We start from the raw sequence: 26597 nt of genomic DNA on the forward strand, positions 1-26597 counted from the left end.
AGCACTTCCGTGGGACGCGCGTGATTCGCGCAACAGCAGTGAAAAGGATGAATGAAAACAGAAAAGCACCACGTGATTTTCTGTTAACAAACATCCAAACGGAGTGTCATAATGATGGCGGCTGCACAAAAAACATGCAGCCGCGCATCATATGATGACACACGGAGCTGTCAAGTGACTTTTGCGCACGGAAAACGCAGCGTTTTTTGCTTGCACGCTCGTGTGAATCCGGCCTAATACTGTGAACCGCCGTTAAAAATTTTGTCGGCAGTTCCCAGTGCGAGCAGGTAAGGAATGAAGGGGAAGCAGCTCTAATAGGAGCGCTGCAGCCCCTTTAAAACTGCTGATCGGCGGGGTGATGGTAATTGGAACCCTGATCGGTCAGTTATTAATGGTCTATCCTGAGGATAGGCCAGCAGTTTCTTATGACTGGACAACCCCTTTGACAAGCCGCTTAAATAATCTGCAGAGGATTCTAGCTATGCTGCAGATTTTTAGGCTAATTCCATAGCGCATATTATGTTTGCTACCCAAAGTGACCAACAGTATTTCCAGGTTTTCCTGCGCCTCCGTGCTTTCGATCACCGGGGTTACGTACATGGTTTATGTGGACAGATCGCTTTCTCAATGAATGTGGATGTTTCTTTATCATTTCTACCTCATTCTCTATCTTGGTCCGCTCATCTATTGTTTTTACCAGGATTGCTTTTTTACAAAACATGGTCCGCTCATCTCGTTTTTGCAATAAGGCCTTATTCACATGTGCCAGTTGTGGGTTTTTCTTTATTTTTGCCAGGATTTCTTTTTATAAAACCATTTTTTGTGAAATCGAGGCTTTGTTTTTCTTCAAAAATTTAGGAAAACTTGTGAATGAGGCTTTTTCTGTTTTTATTTGCGCAAAATTCATTTTTCATGAGGCCCTTGGTACACATTACTATCAGTCTGTAGACGTCTTCTTACCACTTCATGGCTACTTTATTCAAACCGCATCTGTAGGCCAGCAATCCAGCTTTTTAATCTCTAGTTTGCCATTTCTTGCTTATCAATATGACTATATGATTCATAATATTTGATATGACAGCTAGTAGGTTTTTCTAGGGAAATGTGATGTAGTAATATATAATACCTGGTAAGAAGAGAATCCTTATTAACACCAGCATAATAAGGAATTGGCTGTTTTTGGCCCATTTGTTTTAGAGCACAATTCTTCATTTGAGAGACGCACCTACTGAAATCTGTGTTAAAGCAGCATGGGATGTAGTCCTTTTTTAGTAAATTTTATGAAAGGTACAAAGCATCAGAAACCATCTAAACATCTGAACAATTCATACAATAGAAAGACAATCGACATAAGAACAATTATGGATGACTGATGGTGAGAAAAAAAGTGTCAACCCAGAAAAGGGTCCATTTATGAGACAGAATCATACAGATATTAGGAGCAGATATCCGCCTTCATGTATTAGTACAATCCGACAAAACCCTAGCTGATCATCGTTACAATAATATGAGATATCGGGTTCTAGAAGATTCGTGGAGGGGTAAGTACTTCAGGCCTAAGTCTTCAGGAGGACCAAGCAGTCCCAGAAGTTCTTTGTTTAGGAGAGGCAAACAAAAAAAGAGACCTCGCTACCCCGAGAAACCGGAATAGGGTAGTTGAGCCTCACCTGGACGAAAATCCAGTTGCAAAATGTCAAGATCAGTCCATACGGCAGGGGAACCCACTGGGTAAAAGGTAAGTCTTTGTAGTGATCAGAGTGTGTGTCGTTTCACCTGGGCCTAGGTTTTGAAATGGTAACGTGGGATCTGCAGGGAGAGGACGTGACGGTAACAACTTGCTGCGTTGCAGTGTCAGACTTTCTAGGTAAGCTTGTAGGGCAGCTTGTGCCCCTCTAGTGGAATCCCATGCTGTTAGGAGGTGCGATAACATGGCTGATCCAAAACTCCGCTGGTTAACCTGCCTTACAACTGTGTAACAAAAACCAACAACCAAGTGTTAATAGACTATGTAGAGATTTTGCACTGGTTTTCCCTCTGGTTGTGTGCACCACAATGCAAGTTCTGAACTTAGTCAAATAATCAAGTGGATGTGTAGATTGAGTGTGCGCTGGGCCTCGCTGCAAAAGCTACGCTGGCCTTACGTTATATGGAGCCCTGTACGGTACCTTCTATTGGCACCCTCCCCCCTCTCTATGGTGTGCTATACAGTTGCCTAAATAATTCTATACAGTGCAGTCACTACCATGCACTGGAAAAATAATATATTGTACAGTGCCTAAATAACAGCCCCACAGAATGTCTTCGAATCTATCTCCATGCAGTATATAAATAACCGCTCCATACGTGTCCAATAGGCTGGGCCCTCGGGTGCTTCCTTCAGCGCGTGCTGCGCCCTGACTTTACATGACACCCTATATATTATTTATTATATTTTTTGGTTAGGTTGTCCATAGACCTGCTGATAATTTGGCTGCTCTGACCGGTAACAAGTTGATGAAGCATTAACCAGTGCGTCTATACTGACAATATGAATGATATGTATTAGACCTGTGTATCATACCTGCCTCTACATGTACAGACAAGACGGCCACATACCCTAGGCTCTGCTCACATCTGTGTTGTGGTTTCCGTTTATAATGTTGCGTCACAGACACCAGTAGCGCCCAACAGGCCCAATTGTCTATTAATGGGGTCTGTCGAGTTCCGCCAAGGTGTCGGTCATGATGCAGATGTGAACAGTGCCATATCCCTTTCTGTTCCACGTTGCTACAGGTGTGCAAAAAAATAAAAAAAACGAAGGCTTCATTCACATCTGCGTTCGGTGTTTCCTAAGCGCCGTATCTGTTGCATGATGGCCACCAACAGCGCCCAAAGCAACCTATTGACTTTAGTGGGTTGTCAGGTCCCTGTTATGGTGTTCATCGTTTTACTGGACAAAATAGCGCAGCATTCTGCGCTATTTTGTCCTGCATTTTTAACCGAATCTGCGACAGAGGCCCCTAACATAGTCTCCAATGCAGATGTGAGCAAAGCACTGCCCTGAATGATTTTTTTTTAAATATATGACTTCCACTGAAAGCAATAGCATCCATTTAAACTATAGTCTTCTGGTGTGAACAGACACCACAAATGGCCAATTTTATCACACAAGTTTAATAAATAATTCTCCGTCACTAGAGGTTTGTGCGGCCTCCTCCACTCATCTACGTGTGTATGTATATATATATCTCTATCCGTGCTCAATACTATACATTCCTTAGGAATTGCTGCCCCCTAGTGGCCGATGCAGGACTGACAGCACTTATAATACGACAGGCGGAAAGGGAAGTACAAGAAGTCCTGGTCAGAAACCCAAATAGTGTACGAGCTGCATGAGGAGAGATGTCAGGAGCAGCGCTGGAGGAGATCTCTGTGCTGTCAGCCATATACTGTGATCCGGGGGAATGTGAAGTCCTCTCATGTTCAGGTGACTGCACTACTAGATCATCTCTTATCTCACATGGATCACAGTCCACAAGACTTCTGCTGGGTGAAATACAGTATGTAATGTTGCAGCACTTATAGTGTGCACTGCTCCAACCATATGCAAATACCACATGTTATATATACTGTATATACAATTATATATGTGTGATGAGGCATTTGCCCCAGATTATTGTATATGCCCTAAGCTAATGCACTGGCGCACTTGTAGACCGGTCTCAGTGGCACATTTATCAGCAGTCATAAGAACAACACTTTACAAAGGGAGAGAGCGTCCTATTATGGCGCCCGTGGGGAGTGCCATGTGTATAAAAGACTTGTGCCACTTTTTGTTTTTGGTGACATGTACAACAAAAGATGCTTCGCTGGGACGTGGATAATAACGTACAAATTTATTAAGAACTAAAAAAAATTTGGGTGCGAAATACTGTTGTGGACATGGATGTAGCCATCTTTATCTTGACTGATCACTTGCTGCGGCGTGATATCACACAAAAGCCATTGAAAAGTCATTGAAAAATTCAAGATAAAGGATCTTGCCACTGTGTATTTAATGCGTTAAAAATCAAGATAAAGACGGCTACATCTGGAGGAAGAAAATTATTTTTATCAGTCCATCAGTTGCAGCAAATGTGTTTTGTAATGTGCTCATTTGTGCAAATTTCACAAGTCAGTCCTCCTTTGCTAAGCGTCGTACTCGTGATGCTATTGATAAATGTCTTGCATAATAACTGTGCTTCAATGTTTTCCCTGTCTCCATTGTGCTCGTTTGTTATTTTTAGTGACTTTTCAGAAGTCTGACACTCTTAGGCCAGATTCACACGAACAAGTGCAAACTGGCCGTCTTCCACATCTGAGTTACACCCGTGCGGGTCCCGTTTCCACGGATCCCCATAGACTTGAGTCTATCGAGGGATCCGTGAAAACGGAAGAAAGTAGGATATGTTTTATTTTTCAACGGACCCTTCACACGGTCCATTGAAACAACGGCCTTGTGAGCAGCCCCATTAAAATACACGCTTTCGTTTTAATGGCCGTCACACGGACATATACTACGGTCCTCTGAATTCGGCTTTACATATAAATTCTGCTATTTGTAGTAAAATAATACAATGTGTAATGCTGGCCATACACATAAGATAGCTGCCGGCCGAACACATATTGGGCTCTGTTCACATTGGCGCTATGAATTCTGTTTCTCAGTTTTGTCATAGGAGCGGAAAAATGGAATTCAATGCTGTGACGGATTTGACACTTGGCGGACAGCAACTGACTAACCATATTGTGTTTAATGGGTTCAATTGGGTTTCCATCAGGGTGTCATCATTTTACCTCGCACACCATTCTGCACTATTATTTTCGGCATTTTTTATGGAAACTGTAAGCGAAGCTCTTGTTTTTTTATTTTTTATCATGGAACAGGAAAGCTGATGTTAAACCGGATACCCGCTTCTGGGTTCACGTCTTGGTTCAGCGTTTCTGTTGCTCTGCTTCTTCATAGGAACAAAACAATGAAAATACTGGAAGCTTGGGATCGGTTGCACGACGGAAAACAACGGCGCCTGACGGGAACCCGTTGACTTTAATGGGTTCTGACGGGTCTCCGTCATTTCTGTCATTTTGCTGGACATAATAGCGCTATTTTGTTCGGCCAAATCAATGGAATCTGTGACGTAGGCTTCTAACTGAGCCGCCAATGCAATGTGACCAGTCCCTATCATGTATCATCCTGTTGCCATAGATTTGTATTGTACAGAAGAACAGATTTAACAGGATATAGCTGTTCAACAGGGCAGAAAATAAGACAGGCTCCGTTTGTATGCTCTGTTGAAAAAAACGGATCCTGACGGAAACTTGTAGAATGGAGACAAAACTACCATGACGACCGCTCTATTGTAAACCTAGGAATTTGTTTAATGGGTTGGTAAAGGGAAAAAAAACTTGCAAACGGATGTTTTAGGCCCTCTTCACATCCGTCGCAGTTCTGGTATAAAATTCCTAGAAGAAATAGCGCAGCATGCTCCGTTATTTCTTCTGGTAAAATGAAGGACACCCTCAAGGAAACCCAACGGAACCCATTAAAGTCAATGGGTTCCGTTGCGTGCCGTTAGTGTCCGTGATGCAATGGCTCTGCACTACTGCTTTTCGTTATGTTCCCATGACGGTACAGAAAAAACGGAAATTAAAAACCAATGATAGCTGGAATTGGGATATGTGCCCTGGAATTTTTGTGTTTGGTGTTTATTGTGTTAATAGAATTCCTTACTTATTGTAAATGTTCTCAGCCGTCAGTTTCATTGATCTCTCTAAATACAAGGCTTTTTGCAGAGCATTTTTTTAAATCATCGTTCTGTAGTATGCATTATATAAGGCAATGTTCACATCTGCGTCAGGGCTCCGTTCCGTCGGAGCTTTACGTCGGAACGGAGCCTGACTGACACGAACTGACACCAAAGGTTTGTGTTTCCATCACCATTGACTTCAATAGTGACGGATCCGGTGCCAATGGTTTCAGTTTGTCTCCGTTGTGCAAGGGTTCTGTCGTTTTGACGGGATGAATATCGTAGTCGACTGCGCTATTCATCCCGTCAAAACGACAGAACCCTTGCACAACGGAGACAAACGCAAACCATTGGCACCGGATACGTCACCACTGAAATCAATGGTGATGGAAACGGAAACCTTTGGTTTCAGTTTGTGTCAGTCAGGGCTCCGTTCTGACAGAAACCTCAGACGGAACGGAGCCCTGACGCAGATGTGAATGAAGCCTAACAATGGGCGTTCTTATTCAGTATGGCTAAGAATGCCATTGTAGGGCTGTTTTGAAGTGACCGTGCACTGGCGGCAATATGAAAATGCAATTCAGACACTCAATAGGACAAAGCCTAGAGAGGTCAGTGACTTGAAATGAAAGTGTGTACTTGACAGTGACAAACACAACTGTTCAGGACAAGCGGTCACGGATCTGCTGCGCTGACTCATTGTTACTACACAAAAGCGTCTGGCTGCAAATACCCGGTATTGTATGAATCTGGCTTCCTGTATTCTTTCTAGATTAGTAAATTTAAAGAGAATTAAACTGATCTAACAGGGAAATGTAATATTTAATTGTGGGACATCCCCTAAAATGGTCAGTTCACACTAAGTTTTTTGCAGGCAGAAAATTCTGGCTGGAAAAATCAACGCCGTTCTTCTTTTTTAAATGGTTTTGTACCACATGCGGTTTTTCACGCTTTTTTTTGGTGCAATTTTTTTAGGCGGTTTTTAAGGCATTTTTTTTTACCTCTTCAATAGGCAAAGAAAAAAACCATGAGCGTTTTTTGCCAAAAACCGCATCAAAAACAGCATCAAAAACCGCCGCGGCCGTTCGCAGCATTTTTCCCTCTACCATTGATTTCAATGGGTTTTTTGAGGCAGAAAACGTCTTAAGAAATGTCATGCCGTTTTTTTTCTCCCCTGTGGAGATGCAGTTTCTGCGCCAAAAACAGCGCCAAAAAACTGTGTGAACTAGGCCTTAATGTTGCGTATGCTTTTATTGAAGGTGTTTTATAGTCTAGTACAAAGAGCGTTAAAAGTAAATATACAGTGTAAAAACAAAGATGACTCAAGATCCATCTAAAGGCTATGTATACCTTTTGGAGGGCAATTTATTTATTTATTCTTTTAATAAAAAGGTTAGTCAGTGTTATTAGTGCAACTTTGGAAATAGTTTTTATTAAAAATTCGTTTTACTTTTTGATATGCAGCTGTTTTGTATCCTGTATACAGAGCCGCTGTATAGTTCGCTTTGACCTGAATCCGTCATTCCCATGGACCTGACGGCTGCAGGATTTAGCGCTAGATACAGCTGCTATGTATAGAGAATACAGAGCAGCTGTATCTCAAAAAGTAATTATTTTTGTAATAAAAGCTATTTAGAAAGTTGCATGCTTACTAACCTTTTTATTAAAATAAAAAAATTGTCCTCCAGAGGTGTACATAGCCTTTAAAGGAGTTGTCCTGGTTTTAAATATGTATGGCCTATCTTTAGGATAGGCCATCAGTATTAGGGGGGATTCACACGAGCGTGATTTGGCAGCGTGTAGACCGCGTGGTTTTCGCGCAGCACGCAATGCCCTATAGAAGTCTATGGGGCAGTACAGACAGTCCGTGTATTTTGCGCAGCGTTTGTTCGCTGCGCAAAATACGCGATAGGTTCAATAACTCTGCGTATTTCACGCATCACGCACCCATTGAAGTCAATGGGTGCGTGAAAACCAGGCAGGTCGCACGGAAGCTCTTCCGTGCGAACTGCGTGTTTGCGCAACAGCTGTCAAAAGGATGAGTGGAAACAGAAAAGCACTACGTGCTTTTCTGTTTCCAAGCATCCAAACGGAGTGTCTTTGCGAGGAGCGAACCCCGACAACCGAGGCAAACTTCACCGGGTTCGGCCAAACTCGGCAAAAACATTTCCGGTCCGCGACGTCGGGAGAGATTCACTGTGCATGGTGCTGAAAGAGTTAAACTGTTTCAGCACCATGGACAGTGACTTGCGATCCCAAAATACATGAACCTGTAAAAAAAACCGAAGTTCTAACTTACCGATTACTCCTGTCTCCTTCCTGCAGTCCGACCTCCCGGGATGACACTTCAGTTCAAGTGACAGCTCCAGCCAATCACATGCCAAGCACAGGCTGCAGCCAATCACAGGCTGCAGCGGTCACTTGGACTGCCGCGTCATCCAGGGAGGTGGGGCCCGATGTCAAGAGAGGCGCGTCACCAAGGACGCGTCACCAAGGCAACGGCCGGGAAGTTCTCGGTAAGTAGGAACTTTATCTTTTTTTTTTACAGGTTTTTCGCTGTTGTGTTCGGCATTCACTGTCGAGGGTGCTGAAAGAGTTAGCTCTTTCAGCACCTTGGACAGTGACGGGCGTCGACAAGCCTCATCTCTATGATGCCGGCTGTGCGAAAATCACGCAGCCGCGCATCAGACACGCATGACACACGCAGCTGTCAAATGGTTTTTGCGCTCGCAAAACGCCGCGTTGTTTGCGCGCGCAAAAACGCAACGCTCGTGTGAATCTGCCCTTAGATCGGGGGAGGGGGGGATGACTCCCGGCACCCCTGCTGATCAGCTGTTTGAAGGGGCTGCTGCACTTGTTTGAGTGCCGGAGCCTTTTCATTGTTTACATACTGTAGTTTTTCTTTCCAATGGGACAGTGGTGTAATACTTTGCATAGCTGCTATGAATGTAACGGCATATACAAGTACGTAGGGTAAAGAAAACCATGTAAAAAATAAAGCGTGCCGTGGCCCCTTCAAACATTCAATTGGCGATATTGACGAGAGTCGGACCCCCACCAATCCAATATTGATGGCCTATCCTAAAGATAGGCCATACATTTTAAAAACCAGGATAACTACTTGAAGACTAAGGCCTCATGCACACGACCGTAGCCATGTGCACGGCCATGATTTTCGGGTCGGCCGGTTGCGGACTGTCAGCCGCAAGCCGCCCGCAAATCACGGGACATGCACATGGCCGCGGCCATTATTTTCAATGAGCCCGGACCGCAGAAGACGGCCGTAATAAGACAGGTCCTTCCTTTCTTTCTGCGGTGCGGGCTCCCGGGCCATGCATGGACCGTAAAAACTACGGTCGTGTGCATGGCCCCATACAAATGAATGGGGCCGCAATTCTCCCGTGGATTTTCGGGGGAATTGCGGCCGCAAAAGCACGTTCGTGTGCATGGGGCCTAAAAGATCTAAAAACACTGAAGAAGCAAAATTTGTGTCAGTCTCAAAAGTTTTGGCCAGGACTGTATACTAGTTACTCTCATTGGTTGGAGTACCTAATGAGGGGCCACCTTTCCTTTTACCAGTGCTATGTTTTTCTTCTCTTTGTGGGGCTGTTTCGATTTTTTTCATCTGCACCTTGGCGTCCTGTTGCCTAGATAGCTTGTTCTACTCTACACATGCGCCATTTTGTAACCAGCGCCTGCGTAGTATTAATTTATGATTGAAGTATTTCTACGCATGCGCCAGCCACTTCCTCGGAGTCTGCGCAGTGCTCACTTGCTTGCCTATCCTTTTGTGTTGTGGTGGTGTCATTATAGACCGATCTGTAACCCATTTCTACTTTGAGGGGGATTATTTGAATTTGCTCTTTATTTCATACTCTTAATTACTTGTATCATCAGACTAGGTATATATTTTAGGACATACATTTCCTGCTTTCTTTCATTCTACTTGTATATTATTACAATTGTCATGACCCTACGCTTTGTATATATTCATTATACCTTATCATGGGTTGGTGCTGCAGTTGGTCCTGTGCTATAACTCATATGGACCAGGTCTTTGTCTGGTTTTAGATGCTATTACCTTTTTTGCTTTTTATTTTTGTACCATATAAATAAAGATATATTGTTGTGAATTTTGGGTGTGCGCTTGTCCATAATGTGTTGCTTTACGCTCGGTTAAATGGTAAGTTTGCCCCAACAGGTCAGGTTTGGTAGGTATGAAGTACATATATTAAATATGTGAATAGATTATATCTATCTGAAACGTCTTTCCTAATATACTTGGACGGAAGTAACATTTCATAGTATGTTGTTAGTGAGGCTTTTATAACCCTGAATTGTCCATTAATATCTGGAGTCTAATGCCCTTAACCAAAGATAAATGACCCAAAGAGCTATTGGAAAATGTAATCTTTCCCTGATTTATTGCTGTCAGGATATTTCATGGTGGCTGATTGGGTTTCCATGTTTTGTAGAGAATGGAATAACTGTAATGATTCAGACCAACGTGCGGAGGATAGCGGAATCTGAAATTCAGCTACGTCTTGTATTTGATCTGCCAGTTACTTATCCATCTTGCCTACCAAATCTCTCTGTCAGCTCCGAAGACCTTACTAGGGCACAGTGTAAAGAACTAAGAGACAAATTACTTGACCAAGCCCGGGAGCATCTCTCAGAACCCATGATACATGACTTGGTCTTGTGGACACAGCAGAATTTTAACAGTGTAATTGGGAATTCCATCCAAGATGAAAAACACCTTCTGTCAGAAGTGACGGACGATGGGACATGGACAACACTTTTACATTTAGATCACATGAGAGCTAAGAACAAATATGTCAAAACGGTAGAAAAATGGACTTCTGATTTCAAGCTGACTGGGAAACTAATGTTCCTGGGAAGGATAATACTGATTCTTCTGCAAGGGGACAGAAGTAATATTCGGGTGAGTTGAAAAACAAACACTACTGTCTTCAACTGTGTTTTAGGGCCTGTTCACATCAGCGTTTGCTTTCCGGTGATGGGTTCTGACAGACCTTTTTGTCGGAGGAACCCATCAATGGAAAGGCAAACCATATCTTCCGTTTGGATTACCATTGATTTCAATGGTAATGCTTGCATTTCTAATGGTTTCCGTTTGCCTCCGTTCCGTAAGGTTTCCTTGTTTTGGCGGGATCAATAGCGCAGTCGACTGCGCTATTGTTTCCTAAAACAAAACAGAAATCTTACGGAACGGAGACAAACGTGAACCATTAGCAACAGAAGCATTACCATTGAAATCAATGATAACGCAAACAGAAGCTATGGTTTCTGTTTGCCTTTCCGTTGATGGGATCCTTCGATGGAAAGGTCTGATGGAACGATCAACGGAAACCGAGCGCTAATGTGAACAGGCCCTTATTTTTTTAAAAAAAACAAAGTATATAATATTAACAGTAACATTTATTTTGGATACAGATATTGTTTTTTTTATACTATGTATATGTCCACATATATCCATTTTCCCATTCCCCTAGGTCCTACTCATTCTGGTCCACATATGGGGATGGGTTTTTTAACTCCCTCACTCCTATTTTGTCACTTATTGAAAAATTGAAAGAAAATATTTCCTCCCTAACATGAGAACGTGTACACATTAGATATTTGTCAGCAGATTCCACTGATCTCAATAGTATACACCGACACTCTAATGTGTATGTGGACATTACAGCCGGGGCGGTAACAAGGCTCCGATAGGGTTGGATTTAAATGTTTCCCCTGGAAATAAGTGGTGCTATTGAAATAATGTGTATACTGAGACAAACATTATTGTTAAAGACTATGGACACCTTTGCAATGGAATTTTTTTTATTGTGCATTTGCTTTTTAAATGCAAAATTAAGCAACTTTCTAAATGGTCTACATTAAAAAATTTCCTTCCATTTTGTTTCTGTATAGTATGTCTAACTCCTGTACATAGCTGTCTGTTCTACTTATTCTGACATAGATCAGACCGCACACTGCTCCTGACTCTGTCTCCCCTCCATTCTCTCCCCCTTCCTTCTCTGTGTTCAAAATAGCAGCAGAGAGGAGGTTGTACATGGCAGACCAGTGTGGAGAGGGAGAATAATACCCAAGTCTTCAGGGAGGACAGATCACACAGGCCGTCAGTACCAGAGTGAAGATAGGGAGGAAAGCACAGGGAGGGGGAATTACACAAGCTATCAGTGTACAGAGAAAGTAGTGAAGCCACTGCATACTCCAGTGGGGGGGTGAACTCACACACTCCTCGGCAGCGAGAAGAGGTCCCTCATGGGCTGTAGAAGGGGATTGCAGTACAGTAATGAAGCTGTGCTGTACATTTTCCGATATGAATACCGTCACTTTGCGACTGAAATAATTGCTGTGAGAATTGTGTCTTCTACCAGGATGGGTGCCTTCTGTAACCAGTATTCTATCCTTGAATGGCTGATGGTGTAATCAGTTTTTTAGTATTGTTAGCAAATAACACTTTGTTTTTTTTTGTTTTTTTGATTTCTCTTGCAGGAATATTTGGTCCTCCAGAAAACTTGTAAAGTTGATGTTGATTCGAGTGGAAAGAAATGTAAAGAAAGAATGATCAGTGTTTTGTGTGAAATAAAATTACCTCCTGAACATGAAAGGTACTTGCTTGCATGGTAAAATAATATTCGTATTGTGCGCGTTAAAGAAAACATCACTCGTACAAACTCCCTTCAGACTAAGGAATCTGTAGGTCCACTTACGGAGGCCCTGTTCACATCACATATTGGCCCCACATTTAGCGTTTATGCCAGGAAAGCTCCATTAGCCTGATGAAAGCCAAAAATGTGTCCTTTTTACCTCCGTCGGGCTGGTATACGTTTTTTTTTATTTATTTGTGCTATGGAAGAGCATAATAGAATGTTATTCAATATTAAAAAATATATATACTGCGCAGTATATGTTTTTAACATGGGAGTGTATGAGTTAAGCTTTTTAATAGCTTTTCATGACGTATATTTACACATATACCATAATCTGTGATTGATGTCTGTGACGGATGCCTAACAGGGGCATCCATCACCCACAGACTATTATTGGATCCGTTTAACGTATACATCATGAAAAGGTCACAAGGGTTCATGATGTATACGTTAAACGTATCCCATAATACTTTGAGTGACAAATGCCACTGTTAGGGCACGTTCAGACGTGGCAGAGTTTTTCCGCTGCAAATGCTGGTACAGATTTGGGGCAATTACGCAACGAATCAGCACCAACATTTGCATATTTGACAGGTAATTCAGACGTTGCAGATATCACAGCCGACTTACCACAGATTTCAGTTTTTGCATTGCAAAGGCTGTAATCTGCAGTGAAATTCCGCTTCTTCTCTGCAACGTAATGAGGATGCTGCGGTGGGAAAAATCTGCACCGCAGCCTAATTTCCGCACAGTTATTTTCTGCAACGTCTGAACTAAGTTTCCTAAAAATGTATAGAAAGAAATGTAAAAAAACGGCTGCTGCAGAATTCCACTTTGGACTGTCCACAGCGGAATTCAACAGCAATTTCGCCACATCTGAATGTGCCCTTAGACATCAGTCACCACATGTGTTTAACATATGCTTTTGGGAGCTTTTTCCGGGGTATGCGTTTAACATATAGAGCAAAAACGTGATGTGAATGAGGCCTAAATGACCAGTCTGGGGACCAGAAGTAGTGTACCCTAAAACTTAAAGGTTGTACAGGATTAGAAGAACTTTTCTGCAAACTTTTAAAATCAGCGCTACATCTGTTCATCGGTTTAGTGTGGTATTGCAGCTCATCCCTATATACTTCAATGGAGCTGAGCTGCAATACCAGACACAGCCTGTGGACAGGTGTGGCACTGTTTTATGTAGAAAGCAGCCATGTTTTTCTAATCCTTGACAGCTCGTTTAATTATTATGGTTTAATAGGAGTCGGGGCCGCCGGAAATGTGACATGGAACCCTTCTTAACAGCTGAAACGTTTTTCACGTCCGCGTTGCCCCCGTGCAGGTCCCGTTTTCATGGATCCCCATAGACTTGAGTCTATGGAGGGATCTGTGAAAATGGAAGAAAATAGGACATGTTCTATTTTTTAACAGACCCTTCACATGGTCCATTGAAACAACGGCCGTGTGAACGGCCCCATTGAAATACATGCGTCCACGTGACAGCCGTTGTTTTAACAGCCGTCACACGGACGTATTCAACGGTCATCTGAATAAGCCCTAAAGGTTTCGATACACTAGACAAGACGAATGTATGTGGGGGCCACCCAACAGATGTCTGGGAAAACAAGGAGCTGGCTACAGAAAACTGGAAATATCAACCTATTGTGACTTCTGTAGTGGCCATTGTGAAAACAGAAATATTAAAAAAAAGTTTTATGTGGATAGTATAAAAAAAATATGTTTATTTAAAGGAGTTGTCCAATCAGAGATTCAAAATCTGTTCGCTGGGACAATTAGCTGATTTTGGCAGGGGACACCATGGCCAGTTGTGCATTTCAGCCATGTAATATAGGAAAGGCTCAAGGCCGCCTGAACGGGATCGGCTTGACCAGAGCAGTTCTCCGTTCTTGATCATAGAGGGAGGCCACAATTGGGAGAGCCCCCCTCCGATGTCCATATGGACAGGGATTCTCTTCATTCGACAACCTTTTTAATACTGTTAATAATTTTAATGTTAATAATCTCTCTTCGTATAAAACAATTCAAATGTTTTTCATTTGTGTTGCAGATTTCCAGCATTTGAAGTAAAGGAGTATTCATCAATTAGTGAATTAGAGAAAGAGTTTGAAATGGCCGGGCTGTCCAAGATCTTCACAGAATTTGTAATGGGTCTATTTTGAAAAGTAAAAAAAATGTTCCTCACAGAAGAAATTAATGCATTTTGAACAAACACCAAAGAGAAAATATCTGTATGAAAATTTTCCGATTGTTTAAAGGGGGCCTCTTAGGTTGTCCTGTATTTTATTTACTTTTATATAATTCTTTAAAGAGATACTAAAGTTTAAAAATTAGCAAAATAAAATATAAAAAGAAACAAATATATCCTCCTCTTCCAAAACATTTTCCTTGGAGGCGTAAATACGGTCTCACCACTGTAAGGGTCAGTTCGCAAGTAGCGTAAATAGTGCGGATTTTCCGCAACGGAATTCGTTGTGGAAAATCCGCAGCATAATACAGCAGCAGCAGAGTGGATGAGATTTGAACAAATCTCATCTACACATTGCGTAAATGCTGAGCGGAAAAAACTTTCAGAAATTTACCTGCGTTTTTTTAATCCGCAGCATGTCCATTGTATTTGCGTAAACGCTGCATGTTTGTTGCGAGTTTCCCCCATTGAATTCAATGCAACCAATAGCAGAAGTTGCATTTTTTTGCGGCAGAAAAGCAGCGATTCCGCCACAAAAAAAACGCAACTCAGAAAAAAATAAAATCTTATACTTGGGATGACATTTTATCCCTTGTGACTGCTACAACCAATCACAGGCTTCAGCAGTCACATGGGATGAAACGTCATCCCAGGAAGCCGGTCGGCGGGACGCGTCACGATGGTTATGTAAGCATGAATTTTAAAAAAAAATTTTTGGTGCAGTCTTCTGCAGCGGACATTCCGGTCGAAAAACTGCACCACAATTTGGTGCAGTTTTTTGTCAGGAATCCTCCTCGGCGCACAGGGCGGGCACGCTGTATGCTTTTACAAAGCGTAGCTGCCCTGTATGAATATACCACAATACTTCTTACTAACTTCTCTTCGCTTTTCAAAAGCCTCAGTCTTCTTCCGACGATTGCAATATTCTGGGCTTTTTACTTTCCACAAACCGGTACAGGAGCGGTACATTTCAATGAAAACGTTAATAAACCCAGCGATCTGTCTTTCCATTGTAATTCCTATAATACATATAAATAAAAATAATTTGTTAGTAAACCCGTGTACATTGCATACATATTCTCCGAACTTGATGAATTACATATAAATAGATATAACAATTACTCATATGTATAAATATATATACAGTTACTTGTACATGATACTCCATCATAGTGCATCACGCGGTTGGCATAGGAAGAAACACCTTACACAGAATAGACGTTCTCAGCACTACTATGATTTTTTTTTAAATTCTTTCTGAATGATGATGCATGATACACATAGAAAATAATATAGAAGAATAGCCGTACTGACGGGTCCCCATTTACATAAACAAATCCTCTTGGTTATGTTGTACCCCGACTTGAAAGCTCCCTAACATGTGAAGTTCACATCATAGGTTAAGTGTACGTGACGTGATATACTTTGTTGTCTCCTCCATTCATGTTCTCAGAACGGCGCATAGAGTCTTAGATTTGTCATCTTTAATTAAAATTACATTTAGTTTTGAGAAGTGATTTATTTAAGAAATTTACATACCATCTGTAGCGACGGCCCTGCTTATTTCAAGGAATTGTTTGATGTATAAAATAGTTTAATACCTTACTGAACATGACTTTATTTATTAGTGGATTCATTTTCAATGTCATCTCCGGAGCTCCCAACATATGGAAATTGACAAGTAAATAGATTATTGGGATAGATCCCAGGTAGTTTTTGTTAGGTGTAATGAAAGTGGTCATTTTTGGATTTTGTTTAATTTTTTTGTATGTTTTTTATATATGTTACGTACCGCCGCAGTTTTCTAAAGCTCTTGGCATGTCATAAAGACGTATCAAAAGTATTCACAAGTGGGGAACCATAAGCTGGGTGCACCCCTAGAATGTATGGGCCTTGGTGCTTTCAGCCAGGGGCCCCATTCAAATCATTGGGATTGATATCCTTCTGCTGTACCAGACCAATTGGATATGATAAGTTGAGATGGTTTCAATCATTCGTTAAGGTTCTTTAACATGTTTTAGCATTTTACAATGATGGTTAAATGTAATTGTGATTTGAATTTTATGAAGTAATTCACTACATACATGTCACGATTATATGTAAAAATTGATCAAATAATTCTGATTAAAAGGGTAGTCCAGAATTAGAAAAACCTGGCTGCTCTTTCCCAAAAACAGTGCCACACCTATCCACAGGTTGTATGTAGTATTGCAGCATAGCCCCATTTACTTCAATGGAGCTGAGCTGCAATACCAGAAACAACCTTTGTACAGGTGTGATGCTGTTTTTGTAAGAAAGTAGCCATATGAGTCTTTAAAGGGGTTGTGTCATGATACAGTGAATGCATATCCACACCTCGCCGGATCGGATGGGGTTGGGGGACCCCCATTTTGGATATGTGTGGGACCCGTATCTATCAGACATTAACAGCGTATTTATTACAATCTGTTGTTGACTAAACCCCTTGATGGAAGAAAAATAAAAAAAAACTTGGGGATCTTTGTAAATAATTTGGGGTCAGAATTTAGCCTGTTATGCCGATCATCAGTTTAACTCATACTTGGCTTTCAGCTCTTGAAGCAGCTGATGCTATACAATCTGGCTATTTCCGTATCTCCCAATTAGCAGGCGGGTGACTGTTCTCCGTAGGATACTATTCATGACAGATTGGTAGATCCGGTTTGGCAGACTCTCAAACAATTTTCTGTAATGTAATTCTATCTTTATAGGGGAGATGTTTCATTGAGTATACGCTGAGGAAATTGTCAGCCAGACAGGCCAGTGAGTTTTCTTTAATCAATTTGTGAGTGTCTGAAATAATACCTGCTTTAATCTTTCATATTTCTTAACAGGTAGCCACCTACATTGTTTCTGTAAGTGAATAACTGTCAGTTTGTTTAAGAAAAGCCATATCTACAATTTTTCTCAAATGGGAAAGTTCTGTGCGGGTGACAGGTACAACTCCAGGACTGACTATAGATTTTCTGCTTAATCTGGCATACTTTAATAACCTTATACTCTGGCAGGTGATGTGAGTACAGCTTGTCGGCTGTTGAAAAAGAACATAAAAGTGAATGTCCTTCTTTTATGCTATCAAAGATAGTGTTTTAACCTTCCAGTCAATCTTCTGTGGATGACGGGAATGAGGAAGCAATCTTGTGTGAAGTTCGAGAACGGATATCCAATTATTTTATTAAATCGCACAATGAAATATACAGACATACAGGGAACAAATAACATATTGGGATCTGAGTACGGTAATTGTCCTGATGCCTTTCGGTTTCTACATATACGTTGCATGCTCTGTGATAATCACACAATGATCGCAATGCTGAGCACTATTGTAGACTAAAACGGGTGTGTCTGATAGTGTCAGCACTGATTGGACAGTACCAGAGGACACGCCCCATTGACAAGGAGAATGGTAACAGTTGTCAATTTATGCATATATTTTCAGGAGAAATAACAGAGGAACAGCACCATGCCAGTATTGACAGCTGACAAGGACTTTTTCAGTAGGTTTCCCACTTTTAATAGATTTTCTTACAAAAATATGGTTCCTAGGTCCTAAACACAGATGGCCTATGCCCAGGGTATACCATTAATGTATGATTGGGGCAGGTCTTACCACTGGGACCCCGACCAATCTAAAGAACAAAGTTCCAGTTCCTAGTTTTACCAGACACAGCACTGCTCTCATACAAGGTATGTGTTTGGTATTGCAGCTCAGGTTATTTTACTTTTTTGGTATTGAGATGCAATACCAACTAACACTGACTTGCCAAAAGGCAAGATAAATCCCTTATTTCACAGGTACCTATAGGCTGGTACATATAGAACTAAAACATAACTTTTATTCAATATAAATAAACTAAACCACACATCTTTAAAATTTCCACTGCGATCTGATAAGAGGGGTGATTCAATCTGCATTTAGCAATAACTTTTTCAGGATTAATCAAATATCTCCATTGTATATTATCTGAACTTGCAGCTTTTAGTATATTGATATCAGATAACCCTACTGCTTTAAAATACACAGAGCCCCCCCCCCCCGACATGTTTCGCCACAGCCTTGGCCAGGGGCGTAGCTAAAGGCTCATGGGCCCCGATGCAAAAATTCTTACTGGGCCCCCCCCCCGCAAACTTCTCATGGCCGACGGTCCGCAGCTTTCAGCTGCATCGCTGGGTCTCCTAAGTGACCCAACAATGCAGCACTAGCAGCCGGGGGCGTCACTAAGGCTGGGTTCACACACCCTATTTACGGACGTAATTTGGGCGTTTTAGCATTGAATTACGTCCGAAAATGCGGCTCAAAAGCGTTCTGTGCCGACGGTCATATTTTTTTACGCGCCGCTGTCAAAAGGCGGCGCGTAAAAAAGACGCCCGCGTCAAAGAAGTGCCTGTCACTTCTTCAGCCGTAAATGGAGCCTGTTTCCATGGACTCCATAGAAAAACAGCTCCAATTACGTCCGTAATGGACGCAGCGAAAGACGCCTGCACATGCCATTACGGCTGAAATTACGGTGCTGTTTTCTCCTGAAAACAGCACTGTAATTTCAGCCGTAACGGATGCTGCCGTGTGAACATACCCTCAGGGCTTAAAATGTCAGGGAAATAGCCCCAATACATATGTGTCCGCCCAAAAAAAAGTGTGCATATGAGACAGCATAGCATATCTATAGCACTACGACCATATAAACTATGGATAGGATTAGATACAGTGGCTCAGCAGACAGTATCACACATGATAGGATTAGATACAGTGGCCCAGCAGACAGTATCACACATGATCGGATTAGATACAGTGGCTCAGCAGACAGTATCACACATGATCGGATTAGATATAGGGCCCAGCAGACAGTATCACACAAGATACGATTAGATACAGGGCCCAGCAGACAGTATCACTCATGATAGGATTAGATACACAGCTCAGCAGACAGTATCACACATGATTGGATTAGATACAGGGCTCAGCTCGCTGACATTGCGTCTCCAGCGCTGGACTCAGGATAGGTAAGAATAATAATTTTGCTTCTTTATGTGTTACTGATTATTTTTGTGTGTTTGTGTTTTTTTTACAGGTTCGGTTGTTGGACTTCGGATTTGAGGACTTCAATGACGGTGTTTTTTTTATTCTCAATAAAATGGTTAATGAGGGTTGTTTCTTTATTTCAATAAAATATTTTTTCTATGTGCTTGTATCTTTTTAAACTTTATTATCACCGCCTTAGTAATGGCCGCTGGCTGATTGACAACCTCCATTACTAAGGTGAGGCTTAATGTTAGCCGGTGCAGAGGCTACACTAACCCCCATTATTATCCCGGTACCCACCGCCACCAGGAGTACTGGGAAGAGCCGGGTACGAACCAGTACCCGACCATCTGTAGTGACGGGAAGGCACCGGGGTGGCCGCAGGCTGGTAGTATTAGGCTGGGGAAGGCCAAAAACAGTGGCCCTTCCCACCCTTGTAATGCTGCCTGCTGCTGCTGTGTTGTATCTGGCTGGTTATGAAAATTGGGGGGGACCCCACATCGTTCTTTCCAATTATTATTTTTTTTTTTTAAATGACGTGGGGTCCCCCCCATTTTTCATAACCAGCCAGATATAATAAAGCAGCAGCAGCCTAGCATCACCAGGGTAGGAAGGGCCACTGTTTTTGGCCTTTCCCTTCCTGATAATACCAGCCTGCGGCCACCCCAGTGGCCGACCATCACTACAGATTGTCAGGTACTGGATCGTACCTGGCTCTTCCCAGCACCCCTGGTGGCGGTGGGTACCGGGGTAATAAAGGGGGTTAGTGTTAGCCTCTGCATCGGCTAACACTAAGCCCCGCCTTAGCAATGGATACTGTCAATCAGCCGGCGGCCATTAATAAGGCGGTAGTAATATAGTTTAAAAAAAACCACAAAGACATAGAAAAAATATTTTATTGAAATAAAGGAAACCCCCACACAGCCCTCATTAACCATTTTATTGATAATAAAAAAAAAGCTGTCATCGAAGTAGTCCTGGAATCCGCCGTAGTCCAAAGACCGAACCTGTAAGAAAACACACAAAAAATGATTAGTAACACGTGTGTTAGACTTAGATACAGGGCCCATGTGTGATACTGTCTGTGGGACCCTGTATCTAAGCATACCACAACGTAGGCTTAGATACAGGGTCCAGCATACAGTAATCTTATACAGTATAAGATTACTGTGTGCTGGGGCCCTGTATCTAAACCTACAGTGTGGTAGGCTTATATACAGGGCCCATCAGACAGGATCACACATGGGCCATGTATCTAAGCCTACCATGTGATTGGCTTAGATACAGGGCCCAGCAGACAGGATCACGCATGGGCCATGTATCTAAGCCTACCATGTGATTGGCTTAGATACAGGGCCCAGCAGACAGGATCACGCATGGGCCATGTATCTAAGCCTACCATGTGATTGGCTTAGATACAGGGCCCAGCAGACAGGATCACACAATCTGTGATCCTGTCTCATGGGCCCCCTAAGCCTGCTACATCGTAGGCTTAGGGGTTGTACAGTCCCTAAACATTGATGGTCTATCCTCCGGATAGGCCATCAATAGCTGATGTGTCTCTCGGGACCCGCAAATCAGCTGTTTTGAAGGGGCCGCAGCACTCGTACGAGACCTGCTCCCCTTCATTTCACTACTCGCCCACACTGAATCGCCGACACGGATTCACAGTGTGACCGGAATGAAGTGACAGGAATGAAGGGGAGCAGCTCTCGTACGAGTGCTGCGGCCCCTTCAAAACAGCTGATTGGCTGGTCCCGGGAGTCGGACCCCGCCAGTCAGGGCTAACCGTACCTTCCTCTTCGGCCGCGGCGGGAGTTCTGTCGTCTCGATGCTGTGCGTGGCGCATAGCGCTGTGACGTCATGCGCTGCGCACAGCGCTTGACGTCAGGACCTCCGCTGCGATTCGGAACCAGGAAGGTAAGTAAAGTATGTTACTATAGTAACAGGGGCCCGCGGCCCGAGTTACTATAGTAACTTTTTATTGATGTGGTGCGGGGGGCCGTGGGCCCCCCTGGCTTCGGGGCCCGGTCGCAATTGCGACCGCTGCGACCCCTATAGCTACGCCAGTGGCCTTGGCATCCTCGGGTATTGGGGCCAAATTCAGATTGAATCACAACTCATCATCAGACTGCAGAGGATATTGTAAAGATGTGTGGTTTAGTTTATTTATATTGAATAAAAGTTATGTTTTAGTTCTATATTTACCAGCCTATAGGTACCTTTATCTTTCCTTTTGGCAAGTCAGTGTTAATGACCATTTAAATGTGCCCACCAGCTACCTGGTTCTATTGTAGCATGCAATACCAAACACAGGCTATGGATAAGAGCGGGGCTGTAATGGCTAAGATTACTTAATTTTCGTGATTAGGGGCAGGGTTATTAGACCGATACAGATCTCGTATTACTTACACATCCTAAAATGATTTGACTAATCTTTAGGTCCACACCACCCTCTTTAACCCCTTCCCGCTGCAGCCAATTTTCAAATTTTCATTTCCGTTTTTTCCTCCCTACCTTCCAAAAGCCATAACTTTTTTATTTTTCCATTGATATAGTCCTATGAGGGCTTGATTTTTGTGGGACGAGATGTAGTTTTTCGTAGCACCATTTATTGTGCCATATAACGTACTAGGAAACGGAAAAAAATAATTTGTGGGGTAGAAAATGAAAAAAACAGCAAATCCTCCATTGTTTTTACGGAATTCACTGTGCAATTAAAACAACATGTTAACTTTATTCTGCGGGTCAACACGATTACGGCGATACTAAATATATATAGTTTTTTTTCCTATATTTTACTACTTTTACAAGTAAAAACCTAAGTGTAAAAAATGTAATTTATTTTGTGTCGCCAAATTCTGAGAGCCATAACTTTTTTTTATTTTTCCGTCAATTTAAGTGGTATGAGGGTTTATTTTTTGCGGGATAAGCTGTAGTTTTTAATGATAGCATTTTGGGGTACATGCGACGTTTTGATCACTTTTTATAAATTTTTTTTACGGTGTTCACTGTGCGGATTAAATAATTATATATTAATAGTTCAGACTTTTACGGATGCGGCGATACCAATTATGTTTATTTTTATTAATTTTTTTGCTATGCTCTAGGGGGAAAATGGGAAAAGTTTTTTTTTTTTAATTTTAATTTGTAATTTTTTTTACATAACCCCTTTATTTTACTAATTCAACCAGCGATCGTTAGATCACTTGCACTATATACTGCAATACTAATGTATTGCAGTATATTGTGATACTGAGAGTGCGGAGGCAGGGCTTAATAGGAGCACAAAGATGGCAGACCTGGGGCCTTAATTAGGCCCCCAGGCAGCCATAGCAACCATCGCCACCCCGCGATTGCATTGCGGGGGCCGCAATGAGCTGTTAGAGGGGGTTGCCCCCTCTTTCTAACGATTCAAATGCTGCGGTTGGTATTGACCGCAGCATTTAACAAGTTAAACTAGCGGGATCGCGCTCGAGCGCGATCCCGCTCGTTACTCTGAAGTGGCGGCTGCCCTGCAAGAAGCCTGTCAGACTGTCCAGCAAGAGAGGAGGCAGGTGCCTTTTGGAGTATATTTGTGCGGTTTGTGCCTGTATATGTGCCTACAGGTGTTTATATGTGTCTCTGAGTGTGTATGTCCCCGTGTTTCTATATATGTTTATATATGTCCCCGTGTTTATATGTGTATATGTTCCAGTATGTGTGTATATTTGTGTCTCTGTCCGTGTGTATATATTTGCCTGTATGTCTATATGTGTCTGTATGTGTAAATATATATATATATATATATATATATATATAATTTCTGTGTATGTGTTTTGTGTATGTATGTATGTATGTACACTACCGTTCAAAAGTTTAGGGTCACTTAGAAATTTCCTTATTTTTGAAAGAAAAGCACAGTTTTTTTTCAATGAAGATAACATTAAATTAATCAGAAATACACTCTATAAATTGTTAATGTGCTAAATGACTATTCTAGCTGCAAACGTCTGTTTTTTAATGCAATATCTACATAGGTGTATAGAGGCCCATTTCCAGCAACCATCACTCCAGTGTTCTAATGGTACATTGTGTTTGCTAACTGTGTTAGAAGGCTAATGGATGATTTGAAAACCCTTGTGCAATTATGTTAGCACCGTTGTAAACAGTTTTGCTGTTTAGAGGAGCTATAAAACTGATTTTCCTTTGAGCTAGTTGAGAATCTGGAGCATTACATTTGTGGGTTCGATTAAACTCTCAAAATGGCTAGAAAAAGAGAGCTTTCATGTTAAACTCGACAGTCTATTCTTGTTCTTAAAAATGAAGGCTATTCCATGCGAGAAATTGCCAAGAAACTGAAGATTTCCTACAACAGTGTGTACTACTCCCTTCAGAGGACAGCACAAACAGGCTCTAACCAGAGTAGAAAGAGAAGTGGGAGGCCCCGCTGCACAACTGAGCAACAAGACAAGTACATTAGAGTCTCTAGTTTGAGAAATAGATGCCTCACAGGTCCTCAACTGGCAGCTTCATTAAATAGTACCCGCAAAACGCCAGTGTCAACGTCTACAGTGAAGAGGCGACTCCGAGATGCTGGCCTTCAGGGCAGAGTGGCAAAGAAAAAGCCATATCTGAGACTGGCTAATAAAAGGAAAAGATTAATATGGGCAAAAGCACACAGACATTGGACAGAGGAAGATTGGAAAAAAGTGTTATGGACAGACGAATCGAAGTTTGAGGTGTTTGGATCACACAGAAGAACATTTGTGAGACACAGAACAACTGAAAAGATGCTGGAAGAGTGCCTGACGCCATCTGTCAAGCATGGTGGAGGTAATGTGATGGTCTGGGGTTGCTTTGGTGCTGGTAAAGTGGGAGATTTGTACAAGGTAAAAGGGATTTTGAATAAGGAAGGCTATCACTCCATTTTGCAACGCCATGCCATACCCTGTGGACAGCGCTTGATTGGAGCCAATTTCATCCTACAACAGGACAATGACCAAAAAGCACACCACCAAATTATGCAAGAACTATTTAGGGAAGAAGCAGTCAGCTGGTATTCTATCTGTAATGGAGTGGCCAGCGCAGTCACCAGATCTCAACCCCATAGAGCTGTTGTGGGAGCAGCTTGACCGTATGGTACGCAAGAAGTGCCCATCAAGCCAATCCAACTTGTGAGAGGGGCTTCTGGAAGCATGGGGTGAAATTTCTCCCGATTACCTCAGCAAATTAACAGCTAGAATGCCAAAGGTCTGCAATGCTGTAATTGCTGCAAATGGAGCATTCTTTGACGAAAGCAAAGTTTGAAGGAGAAAATAATTATTTCAAATAAAAATAATTATTTCTAACCTTGTCAATGTCTTGACTATATTTTCTAGTCATTTTGCAACTCATTTGATAAATAGAAGTGTGAGTTTTCATGGAAAACACAAAATTGTCTGGGTGACCCCTTTTGAACGATAGTTGAATGTATGTATGTATGTATGTATGTATGTATGTTGAGGGGGTTAGAATGCCAAGGGAGATATATCGCTAGACGCTTATTAGGAGGTTAACATAGGCTCTTCCCTCCACACAGGTGGAGGGTAATTATCTAAGAGAAAAACACTGCTGGGGGAGTGTGTCACGGAGAGAGAGGGAGCAGAGAAGATGAAGACTGATTTGTTACTGACCAGATCTGACATTAAGGGTATGTTCACACGGCCAAATTTCAGACGTATACGAGGCGTATTTTGCCTCGTTTTACGTCTGAAAATAGGGCTACAATACGTCGGCAAACATCTGCCCATTCATTTGAAAGGGTTTGCCGACGTACTGTGCAGACGACCTGTTATTTACGCATCGTCGTTTGACAGCTGTCAAACGACGACGCGTAAAAATACAGCCTCGTCAAAAGAAGTGCAGGACACTTCTTTGGACGTTTTTGGAGCTGTTTTCTCATAGACGCCAATGAAAACAGCTCCAAAAACGGACGTAAAAAACGCTGCGAAAATGGCGTGAAAACGCCGCGAAAAATGCGAGTTGGTAAAAAAAGTCTGAAAAGCAGGGCCTGTTTTCCCTTGAAAACAGCTCTGGATTTTCAGACGTTTTTGTTGACTACGTGTGCACATACCCTTAGGGTATGTGCCTTAGGGTATGTGCACACGTAGTGACCAAAAACGTCTGAAAATCCAGAGCTGTTTTCAAGGGAAAACAGACCCTGCTTTTCAGACGTTTTTTGACCAACTCGCGTTTTTTCGCGCCGTTTTTCGCGGCGTTTTTTACGTCCGTTTTTGGAGCTGTTTTCATTGGAGTCTATGAGAAAACAGCTCCAAAAACGTCCAAAGAAGTGTCCTGCACTTCTTTTGACGAGGCTGTATTTTTACGCGTCGTCGTTTGACAGCTGTCAAACGACGACGCGTAAATGACAGGTCGTCTGCACAGTACGTCGGCAAACCCATTCAAATGAATGGGCAGATGTTTGCCGACGTATTGTAGCCCTAATTTCAGACGTAAAACGAGGCATAATACGCCTCGTTTACGTCTGAAAATAGGTCGTGTGAACCCAGCCTTACAGAGGGGTGAGAGCTAACCCCTGCAAAGGGCTGGACTGTGTGAGTTATACCTGGACTTTTGTTACGTGAAAAGTTTCTTGCTATTCTAACCTTTGTGTATGCTGATGAGACAAGCTACTGTTGTGGTTATTGGATTACCCTGATTGAAATAGAAATAAAGCATCTAAAGTCCTGGTTAAAAAAGAATTCTGCGCCGAGAGTGTCTCTTTGCCTATCTACATTCCCCAAACTGCTACAAATATATATATATACACTAGAGACACAAAGGAGCATACTAGCCAGTATTAAAAGAAAATAATTTTATTAAACATATAGAAACATGTATGAAAGATAAAAAGGTACAGAGCTGGACATGAAGACTCTGAATAGTTACAC

General features: G+C 42.2%; 1 protein-coding gene across 1 annotated transcript; it reads left to right on the top strand.

Moving 5' to 3' along the window:
* The first annotated feature begins 3311 nt into the window (after window positions 1-3311).
* On the top strand, window positions 3312-16678 carry RWDD3 (RWD domain containing 3). Its single transcript, XM_075832185.1, has 4 exons — window positions 3312-3466; window positions 10241-10710; window positions 12291-12406; window positions 14511-16678. The coding sequence occupies exons 1-4, from the start codon at window positions 3382-3384 to the stop codon at window positions 14620-14622; spliced, it is 783 nt and encodes a 260-aa protein (XP_075688300.1). The 5' UTR covers window positions 3312-3381; the 3' UTR covers window positions 14623-16678.
* The last annotated feature ends 9919 nt before the right edge of the window (window positions 16679-26597 follow it).

Source organism: Rhinoderma darwinii, chromosome 7, assembly GCF_050947455.1.
Source record: "Rhinoderma darwinii isolate aRhiDar2 chromosome 7, aRhiDar2.hap1, whole genome shotgun sequence".
NCBI lineage: Eukaryota > Metazoa > Chordata > Amphibia > Anura > Rhinodermatidae > Rhinoderma > Rhinoderma darwinii.